The sequence below is a fragment of the Rhinolophus sinicus genome, chromosome 2 (genome assembly GCF_057876585.1).
Source record: "Rhinolophus sinicus isolate RSI-liver-muscle chromosome 2, RSI-T2T, whole genome shotgun sequence".
Taxonomy (NCBI): Eukaryota; Metazoa; Chordata; class Mammalia; order Chiroptera; family Rhinolophidae; genus Rhinolophus; species Rhinolophus sinicus.
Genome location: NC_142502.1, coordinates 107,553,431 through 107,563,238, shown reverse-complemented (window position 1 = coordinate 107,563,238; position 9,808 = coordinate 107,553,431). Strand labels below are relative to the sequence as shown.

The following is a 9,808-nucleotide window of genomic DNA, read 5'->3' as shown; positions in this document are numbered from 1 at the left end:
GTTTGACTCAGTTCAAGACACAGCAAAAAGAACCACGCAGAAATAGACCTTTATCTGTGCATGGAGACAGGACCCGCCCCCACTGCAGCATCAGTCCGTGGGGGAGGGTGTCTTGGGGGGTGATGGGAGGTCCTGGGCCATGGCTTCCACGTACCATGTGGGCAGGAAGGCATGGGGTGCATCTCGGTGTACAGACACTGTGACTGGGCCGCCAGGCTCCCAGGAGAAGAGGTGGACGAGCCTGAGGGGAAGATGGAGTCGCTAGTTGAGGGCTGGAGGCTGGGCTTCCGGGACCCAGCGAGGGGCAGAGCTGAATGCCTCACCTGGGGTCATCTTGGACAACTGTGTTCTGGGCAAAGCTAAGGAAGGCGGCACAGAAGTTCATGCACACGGAGGGATTCCAGCCATCACGGTCATTCTGGAGAGGGCCAAGGAGGAGGCAGAGACAAGTGAGGGTGAGGGTAGGAGAAGGGGAAGGTGTAGCTGCAGCCCTGGACAATGGACCTGTGGTCTTGCTGTGGGTAGTGCGTGCTGCGACACCATTGCCTTACCCTGACATGTTCAAACATCTGCATGGTGGGAAAAGTCTTGAGGGAACAGACGAAACCCTCTGGGGTACGGAAGCCAGCGACAACATTTGGGACTCCTGGGAGGAACGACTGAGCCCACCACTTCAGAAGCTTGTGTCTGTCAGGAAAGGTGAGGCATCAGTGTCAGTGGGACCCCATCTCCACCCTCCAGCCTCTTCCCCCAAATCCCTTTCCCAGCTCTCAGTTCTAGGTTGTTGCCCTGCCCCTCCCCGCAAACCTGTAGAAGCTTCTCCATTGGCCAGGGCTGTGCATCTCCTTGGAGGTCTTGAGCTCCACATAGCAGGTGGGGGGCTGTGGGGATGGGGCCTGGGGGTCTGTGCAGTCTACCTCCCCTGCGAAGAGCAGAGGGTGGTTTCCCAGGCGGCTGCGTAGCACAGAGCAAAAGGCCACGTTGGTGTTAACCTCCCCAGAAGGGTCCGGGGAGCCTCCAGGTTTGTCTGCACAAGGAGAGAAGTGGCAGCACGGTTCTCAGTGGTTCTGTCTCTGGGGAAGGGGGAGGGGGCTACAGAGCAGGGGCAACTCTCACCTGCACACATGTACTGCTCGAACTTGTACCCCATGTACATAAGCTCCCGAAGGAGGGGTGGCCGGGCAAGCCTCTGAGCCCGAGCAGCCAGCGTCTCTACCTCACTCAGGTACAGTGTCCCCTGGAACCGGGAGGCTGCCAGCTGCCAGCCGTCCTGCCGCTCATACGGTGTTGTTAGGAGTTTTGTCAGGTGCCCGCGCCATGTCACGATGGCTCCTGCCAGCCAGCCTGGACCCCTGAGAGGGAGGAGTTAGAGGCTGAAGGTCTGACACAAGCACCAGCTCAAATGGCTCCCCAAAGAACAGCCCAAGTTCCTTCTAAAGACTGAACGCCCTCCAGCTTTGGCTCTGCTAATTTTAAAGAGCAGGTGCAAGTCTCTCCATCTTGTGTGCTCTGCTCTGCTCACCCCTCCAGCTGGCCTCGATGCTCCAGGAGCCAGCGTAGCAGATGGTCCAGGCTCTCTCGGACCTCCTCATCCCGGGGCTGGTATCGGTTGGGGTATCCGTCTCTGAGGTCAAAGTTGGGGCCCTGACCATTGGTGGGGGGTGGGCTGTAGTAGCGCAAGGCTCGGGCATCTCCGTGGTACTGGCGTTGGGCATCCAGGGAGAAGCAGCCCAGCTGGGAAGGGCGCCGGTAAAAAGGAAAGGGCCCAGAGTAGAGGGCAGGGTCTGTGGGCAGTGAAGGTGCTGGGTGGGGGACTTTATTCCGAGGCTCAGCTACTTCTGTCTTCCCAGCTCCTCTCTTGGTCCCTCTGGGCTCCATGACGTCCTGATAGGTGGGGGGAAGTTCTCCTTTTATAGAGGAGGCCTGGAGAAGCGGGACCCGGGGTCAGAACTAAGAAAGCCTCGGATGGCCAGGCTCTGGCCTTGAAACACGCAGGCCCTAGCCCCTCAAACAACCGTGGCCAGGTGCACCCACGACCTCTCCCCTTGATTCCCTCCGCCCCTCGATTTTCCAGAGGTGAATGGTGTTTGGGCTCAGATCAAGGATCTGGGTACCTCTAAGCCCGCCAACCTCGACTTCCACCTCCGCAGAGCTATGACGTCACGGCAGGCACACCAGAAGTCGAAGAGGGATGCAAAAGTGGTTTTCCGCTCTCGATGACGCACTCATTCAGCGACAGTGGCAGGCACACCCTCGGGGGCGGTGGGTGGCGTGCGGGGCTGCGCTCTGCACCTGGGGGTTGATCGCAACGCGGCCCCGGCGCCCCGCAGAACCGCCAGGCACCCCGGCCGTGAGCGCTGCTGGAGGCAGACAAGCAGCATTGGCTGGGGGGCCTCAGCCGGCCCGGGAGGGGCCGGGATCCGCATCGGCGCCGCCCCCCAGCCAGGTTCCGAGAGAGGACGAGGACGCCGCCACCGTCAGCGCGTCGGCCGAATCACACTGAGCTGACTGGCCTCCGAGACGTCACTGCTCCGCGCCGGAAGCCTATTTGCGGGATCTCTGCCTCAGCACCTACCCTTTCCCCGGCCCCCAAGCTCCCGGGACATGAGCCGGAAGAGGCAGCGCCTGGTCCCGGAGACCTTGGGACTGAAGAGGCGGCGGGAACTAGGGCCTACAGAGGCGGATCCCTTGAGGGGCGAGGCAGGTAACGATGGCAACCTCGGGGCGAGGCTCAGGACCTCAGCCGGAGTGGCCTCGCCTCTCGTCACCCTACATGTGGGGAGAATGGCGCCCCCTTGATTGTGCGCCCCTCCCACCCCAGTGACCAGGTGTCTCCGCCCAGGGTCGGCGCGCGCCGCAGTCGCGGAACTGGTGCGGCTGTTCCCGCGAGGCCTGTTCGAAGATGCGCTGCCGCCCATCGCGCTCAGGAGCCAGGTGTACAGCCTCGTGCGGGACCGGACGGCAGCTGACCGGCAGCTGGTGAGGGGCGTCGGAGCCGCGGACCCAAGCGGCACTCAGAGCCTCAGTCGGTCGGCCAGTCATTCTGCCATTCAGCAAGCGTTAGGTCTTTCTGGGCCAGGCATTGCGGTGCCACAGGAGTGCTACGTACCTATTAAAAGACCCTCAGGCAGCAGGGAGCATATACCAAGTCATGGTGGAAGAGCGAAGCTTTGCGGAAAACTGAGTCATTGGGCGTGGTTGGAGCCTACAGCACCGGGAATGTAGGCAGATGTCAGATTACAGCAAGCCTTGTGCATCAGTGTTTCCGTTTTACACTGAAGGCGGTGAGCTGGTAGAGCATGGTAAACAGGAGAGGAAGCGGTTTGTTGGGTGGCTTGGAAGTAATGAGATGAGGCAGGGAGATCAGTTAGGAAGATACTGAGAACTGGTGAAGGTCTAACTTAGGGTAGTATAGTACGGGGGAGAGGCTTGGTGAAGGAGAGGGATGTGGGAAGAGGGAAAAGGCAGGAATCCAGGATAACTCAGATTTTTCAGATGACAGACTGAGTGGCTGGTGGAGTGAATAGAGTAGGAGCACACTGAGTTGGCTGGGAGCAGAAATGACGTGTCTAATTTTGTACTCGTTGAGTTGGAGGTGCTTGTGGAGCATCCACAGGCAAATATGTAGCAGACAGTTGGATATGAGGGTTTGGAGGGGATTCTGGGCCAGTGATGCAGAACTGGAAGTTACCGGGAAGTGAGTAGTGTGGTCAGTCTGGGAATGTGGGTGAGATCGGGTAGCAAGAGTGAGGAGAAGAGTGATTTGTAACTTTTTTACAAACTTTAGGAGATAATGAAAGCTATGGCTCTCTTTCCAGAAAAAAATGCATATATGCCACATATATAACAGGTACATGTACAATTTTGGGGGGAGGGTGTTTCACAGATCCTCTGCGGCCCAAGGTTATGGATCTTGGGTTTACAGTTAAAGATAATAGGGCCAAATCCACAGTGCTGGGAGATACCAACACTTAAAGCAGTGTTTCTGAGAGTATGTCCTGAGTTCTACCTGTATCAGAATTACACGGGCTGCTTCTTTAACAATACAGGCTCCTGGGACTCATTCAGGCTAATGAATGGGTTAGGAACTGGGAATCTACATTTTTGAACTACTGCCCCAAGTGATTCTTAATGTGCCTTAAAATTTGAAATCCACTGATGTAAGGGGAAAGGAAAGGGAGAGGAGGGAACTGCCAGAATTAGGGGGAACCCAGGAAGAGTCCTATTGTGAAAGAAATTTTCAAGAAGGTGGAGTAGTTGGAGATATTAGAACCCGTGATTGAGGGTAGTGGTCTCTGAAGAGGTCAAGAAACATAATATTGCAAATCTGTCCATTGGGTTTAGCAGGTAGAAGGTTAATCTGGCAACCTGTCAGGAAGAAGAGGGAAGAACAGGAAGATGGAGACCAGCTCGTCTCATGAGGAAGCAAGTCAAGTGGCACCACTCCTCATACAGTGTCTGTTTTTAATCTAGTGGTGTTAGCCTAGATTAAAAAAAAAAAAAAAAAAATATATATATATATATATATATATATATATATATATATATATAAATTGGCACAAAAGAAATATAAATATGCACACACACGATTTAAAGAATGTTTGCAAAGCAAATACCCACTTCGCCACCACCCAAGTCAGACTAGAACATGGCACCATCCCACATACATCTCTCTCTGTTCAAAACACCTTATGTCCTTGGGAGGTAACTGCGGTACTATCCTGACTGGTATGATAATCACTCTTGTTTTTCTTTATACCATCTACTCGTATGTGTTTATCCATAAATAACAGTTTACTTTTTCCCATTTTTTTGAACTTGATGTAAACAGTATCATACTGTACATATTTATATCTTGTTTCATTAGATGAATATTTTAGACATTCTTCCAAGTTGTTGCGTGTAGTTATAGTTAATACATTTTCATAGATTTCTGTTTTGTGAATCCCATTTTGTCCATTCTCATGGAAGAAATTTCATTTTTCTAGGAATTTATTGATTTCATCTAAATTTTCAAATTCATTAGTATAAAGTTTACAATCTCATTTTATTGTTTGTAGAATTTGTAGTGTTGACCTGTTTTGCATCCTAGTATTGGTTATCTGCTTTTTCTAGGTTTCTCCTCACTTTTTCTTGGATAGTCTCACCAGTGGTTTATCCGTGTTAATAGTCTTTCAAAGAATTAACGTTTAGCTTTGTTGCTCTCTCGTATGCATGTTTTCTGTTTCTGTTAATCTGTTTCCCCTCTACTGTTAGGTTTATTTTACTTTTATTTCCCATTAATTTTCATCCTTTCTTCTTTTCTTTTTTCTGTTTATTAAAATTTATTGGGGTGAAAATAGTTAGTAAAATTACATAGGTTTCAAGTGTACAATTCTGTAATACATCATCTATATATCACATTGTGTGTTCACCACCCAGAGTCAGTTCTCCTTCCATCACCATATATTTGACCCCTTCTTCTTTTCTTTTTTTTTTTTCTTTTTTTTAATTTTTATTTTCTTTTTAACTTATTTTTTAAATGTATTGGGGTGACAATTGTTAGTAAAATTAAATAGATTTCAGGTGTACAATTCTGTATTACATCATCTATAAATCCCATTGTGTGTTCACTACTCACAGTCAGTTCTCCTTCCATCACCATACATTTGATCCCCCTTACCCTCATCTCCCATCCCCCACCGCCCTTACCCTCCATTCATTTATTTTTTGTGTGTTTTTTTTTCTATCAAATCATATTTCTTTTATTTTTTATTTATTTATTTATTTTTATTAGTTTCAGGTGCACAAGACAAAGCAAAACTTAGACGTTTATCATTTATATCCCTCACACTGTGTGAACCCCCCTCCCCCCATCCACTCTGTACGTTCCCCAAATTAATTTTCAAACCCCCATGACCATCTGTGGTTACTGACTAGTTTTCAAAACCTCTCACCTTCCCCTTATCCCCACCCCCCCCTCTTCTTTTCTAATAGATGCATGTCAGGCCACTAAGTATTGATATTTATCTACCTGTCTCCCAAGTTTTGGTATATAATTTCATTATAATTCGTTTCAAAATATCTTCTAATTTCCGTTTTGATTTTTTTCTTTGATTCATTGGGTTGATTGGAAATGTATGTCTTAATTTCTAAACATTTTCTTATTACCTTGTTACTGATTTCTGTCATAAATGATATTGTGGCCAGAGAACATACACAATATAATTTCAGTCATTTGAAACTTTTTGAGACTTGCTTTGTGCTATGTGGCCAGTTTTGCTAAATAGTCTATGTGTATTTGAAAAGAATATTCATTATTCAGTTATTAATTTCTTAGTAACTAGAGCTATTATTGAAGTGTTTTATTTTTTCACAGATTACTTTGTCTGTTCTGAGTTAATGAGAATTGGATTAATATACTTCTGTGATTGTGGATTTGTTATTGTCTCTTTAAATATTCCGCCTACTTTATTATCTCTTTTCAGTCCTCCTGGGAATCCAGTTAAACATATATTAGATCTTCTCTTTATATCTTTTACGTTTCTTAGCCTTTTCTCTGCATTTTCAATCTTTTTGACTGTCTTTATTGTGGTTAGTTTTTTAATCTGTCTTACTGATTAGTAGCTTTTTATTTAGCTGTGCCTTAATTCATTAAACCCATCCATCAAGTTCTTGATTGCGCTTGCCTTATTTTTCAGTTCTAGAATTTCTACTTGGATTTTTTCAAATCCATTATGCCAATTTTTAGAATTTCCTGCTGAAATTTTCTACCATGGCTTTTATTTATTTTAGTATTATAAACAGTTTTGTGTGTTTTTTAAATAGTATATTTTTGATAATTCCGTGATAACATGTCTTTTGAGCTCTATTTCTATTGTCTGTTCCTTTTGAATTTTGTTTTCTTGTGTGCCCAGTTATTTTTGACTGCTGGAGAGATTTTCCTAAATCATCAAATGTCCTCCATGTCCCTGCTACTTGTATGAATTCTGTGTTCACTTAGATTTTATATTAGTCTGGTAATTCCTTATTATTTTATGAGCTCTTTAATGCTTAAAATTTTTTAAATAATATTTTATTCAGCATTTTAATTAATTTTCAGCAGGTGGATTGGTTCTTTATGTATTCCTGGAAACAGTGGCCTTGGTTGATTTTTATTTGTTTTAAATATTTTGTCTCATATTCCTCTCTTATCTTCCCCTACCCAAAATCTAGACTGTTAATTCCTTGAGAGCAGGGCCTGTGTCTTATCACTATTTTATCTTAGTGTCTGGCATATGATTGGTCTTAGAAAATGTAAACTGATTGTTCAACAGACAACAGATGAGGTGGGTGGGTGGGTACCTAACTGGAAAAGAATATTTGGTGATCTACCTGATTCTCTCCCCACAGTTTTTCTGTTACTTAGAGAAAAACTCCCCAGTGCAAGTAAATGAAACCTCTCTGCCCCAGAGTACCCAGAGTATAGCAGAGCATCTCACCCTGACACCCTTCTTTTCACTCCCATCTTTCTGGAGACAGAAGGCGCTTCAGGAACAGGGGGAGATCAGAGTCATTCAGCTGGGCTTCGACTTGGATGCCCATGGCATCATCTTCACCGAGGACTACAGGACCAGAGTGCGTGTGACTGTGTGTCGTGGGGGACGGGGGTGGGCAGGCAGGGAAGTTGGGGAAAGGAAATCAAGAAAAGAGCCAATTCCTCTGCCCCACATCTCACAGAGGGCACAGGGCTCTGGTAAGTAGTAATAGGAGAGAGAGGAGGAGGAGGAAGAGGAAGAAAAGCATGAAAGGTGGAAGAACCTAGCAGGAAGGAGCCTTCCTCCCACTGCAGAGACATGTCCTGGGGAAAGAGGTCGCTGGTGGGGGGGGAGGGGGGGCTGGCAGGGGGGAGGGGCGAACCATGTCTCTCACCTCTGGTTCCAGGTCCTCAAGGTCTGCGATGGCCGATCATATGCTGGGGCAGTGCAGAAGTTTCTGGCTTCAGTGCTTCCAGCCTGTGGGGACCTTAGCTTCCAGCAGGACCAAATGACACAGACCTTTGGCTTCAGGGACACAGAGATCACGTGAGACTTGGGGGACCAACTAAATAGGCACCTGGCACCTCCGTGCCACCCTCCCATCCAACCTTGTCCTTTTCCTTTTGCTGAACCTGCCAAAAAGGCTGACTTTTTAGAAAAATGACCTAAATTTGTGTATTCCTCCCCCCCAAGAGAGGAGGCCTGTCTTACCTGGGCCTTGGGAAGAGCCCTGGACTCAGGTTCAGGAGATCTGGGAAGTTAATCCAATGCTTATAGAGACCAAGAGAATAGAGAATGGTGGGAGTTGACATGCCCCCAAAGCGCTCACATTCAAAAGAACAACACCAGGCAGGGGCTAAAGAAAAATACCAGTTCAGGGGCTGTGTCTGGCTCAGGCTGTCTACTTCGTAACCCGTGGTGTGGGTGAAAGCACTTGAGGAACTTCTTTTCAGTAAGCTGTGGCAGGAGCTGTGCTGAGGTCTGTTAGGCAGTGGCAGGAGCACAGAAGAAAGGCCCTTATTTCTCCCCTGGGGGTGGGACTGAGCGTGTGTCAGGGCATGTGGTCAGGGAGGGCTTCCGAGAGCGGTTTTAGTGAACAAGTAATAGTAGCAGGAAAGGAAGGAGTGGGAGGGCAGTCAGGTAGGCTGATGGGATCGCAGGGGTGCGGCTCTGGCAGCCTGCTATGAGCAGAGGAGGTACAGGGAGCGGGGCCCCTTTGCATGCCTATGTTTCTGGAGATGGTGTCCAAACATTAGGGGGTGGGGAGGAAAGAGGATTCTCACAGCCCAGGCCTCATTTCTCCTGGCTTCGCACCCCTCTTAGGCAGCTGGTGAACGCCGGAGTCCTTACTGTCCGAGACGCTGGGAGCTGGTGGCTAGCTGTGCCTGGAGCTGGGAGATTCATTAAGTGTTTTGTTAAAGGTATCCTGACTGCAGCTCTAGCCCCCAGCCCCTCAAGAACACCTTTTGGTGGCTCCTCTGGCCTGCAGGCCTCTCCTTTCCCCACTCCTATGCCACGTCTCCTTCAGGGCGCCAGGCTGTCCTCGGCATGGTCCGGAAGGCCAAGTACCGGGAGCTGCTCCTGTCAGAGCTTCTGGGCCGGCGGCCGCCTGCCACGGTGCGACTCGGCCTTGCCTACCACGTGCACGACCTAATTGGGGCCCAGCTGGTGGACTGGTGAGCCTTGCCCCCAACTCTGGTGGTCACAGAGCGATGACCAAGGTTGGGTATCCTCCCCACTGTTGCTTCATTCAGTCTCCTGTGTCCTCCCGCCACTCTCTGAGTCTCCTAGATCTTGGGCCTCTGTCTGGTTCCAGCCATGTCTTTGTCTTGCGCAGTGTCTCCACCACTTCTGGAACCCTCCTGCGCCTGCCAGAGACGTGAGGATTCTACTCATCGTTGCACACCTCCCCAGGAGTGTTGTCCAGTGGTGGCTGAGACAGGGTCACCTTGGGAAAGCTTGGGACCAGGATGAGTGTTGGGCTTGTGACCGTGCGAACAAAGGGTCAGACGTGACTGCTGCTGTTTACCTGGGACCTGAGCCAGTGGTGGGGTTTGGGCAATACTTCTCCGCCCTTCCATGGAAATGGAGCCAGAGACTGCCAAGGCCATGGCTGCTGCCTTTCGTGTAGCAAGATGCTGCCATTACTGTCTTGGGATAAGAAGGTGTGGTTTCCAGGGAGCTGGTGAGGGAGGGCAGGGTTCTCTTTACTACATGTTGGGTTGAAACTGCCAAATAAAGTACTTCTGCTGGTGCTATTTCCTGGGTGTCTTTTGTTTAATGTGATGTGTGGCGCCTCATTTGGGGTAGAG

General features: G+C 49.1%; 2 protein-coding genes across 7 annotated transcripts; one reads left to right on the top strand and one right to left on the bottom strand.

Annotated features, from left to right (window-relative positions):
* Positions 1-30: 30 nt before the first annotated feature.
* DXO (decapping exoribonuclease) lies at positions 31-2,461 on the bottom strand. The gene is made up of 7 exons (XM_019715524.3): positions 2,115-2,461; positions 1,523-1,923; positions 1,117-1,352; positions 808-1,027; positions 552-687; positions 324-418; positions 31-241 (listed from the first exon to the last, which is right to left on the bottom strand). Exons 2-7 carry the CDS (start codon positions 1,876-1,878, stop codon positions 91-93), a joined length of 1,194 nt encoding a protein of 397 aa, XP_019571083.1. The 5' UTR covers positions 1,879-1,923; positions 2,115-2,461; the 3' UTR covers positions 31-90.
* A 108-nt stretch (positions 2,462-2,569) lies between these two features.
* WHR1 (winged helix repair factor 1) lies at positions 2,570-9,754 on the top strand. 6 transcript variants are annotated; one of them, XM_019715532.3, is made up of 7 exons: positions 2,570-2,704; positions 2,843-2,979; positions 7,501-7,596; positions 7,903-8,042; positions 8,820-8,917; positions 9,025-9,172; positions 9,334-9,754. In XM_019715532.3, exons 1-7 carry the CDS (start codon positions 2,605-2,607, stop codon positions 9,377-9,379), a joined length of 765 nt encoding a protein of 254 aa, XP_019571091.3. In that variant the 5' UTR covers positions 2,570-2,604; the 3' UTR covers positions 9,380-9,754. The 6 variants fall into 6 exon arrangements, with proteins under 6 accessions (XP_019571091.3, XP_074188823.2, XP_019571088.3 ...); XM_074332722.2 differs by having other exon boundaries at positions 9,025-9,217; XM_019715529.3 differs by having other exon boundaries at positions 7,372-7,596; positions 9,334-9,512.
* The last annotated feature ends 54 nt before the right edge of the window (positions 9,755-9,808 follow it).

What these genes read in the sequence shown, in the direction of transcription:
- DXO (XM_019715524.3), bottom strand. Translation starts at nt 1,878, where the DNA reads ATGGAGCCCAGAGGGACCAAGAGAGGAGCTGGGAAGACAGAAGTAGCT. An exon ending in CAATGGAGAAGCTTCTACAG is followed by an intron (nt 688 to 807) that starts GTTTGCGGGGAG and finishes CTTTCCTGACAG; the next exon opens with ACACAAGCTTCTGAAGTGGT. An exon ending in AGATGTTTGAACATGTCAGG is followed by an intron (nt 419 to 551) that starts GTAAGGCAATGG and finishes GGCCCTCTCCAG; the next exon opens with AATGACCGTGATGGCTGGAA.
- WHR1 (XM_019715528.3), top strand. Translation starts at nt 2,605, where the DNA reads ATGAGCCGGAAGAGGCAGCGCCTGGTCCCGGAGACCTTGGGACTGAAG. An exon ending in CGGCAGCTGACCGGCAGCTG is followed by an intron (nt 2,980 to 7,371) that starts GTGAGGGGCGTC and finishes CTCTCCCCACAG; the next exon opens with TTTTTCTGTTACTTAGAGAA. An exon ending in GGGGCCCAGCTGGTGGACTG is followed by an intron (nt 9,173 to 9,333) that starts GTGAGCCTTGCC and finishes TGTCTTGCGCAG; the next exon opens with TGTCTCCACCACTTCTGGAA.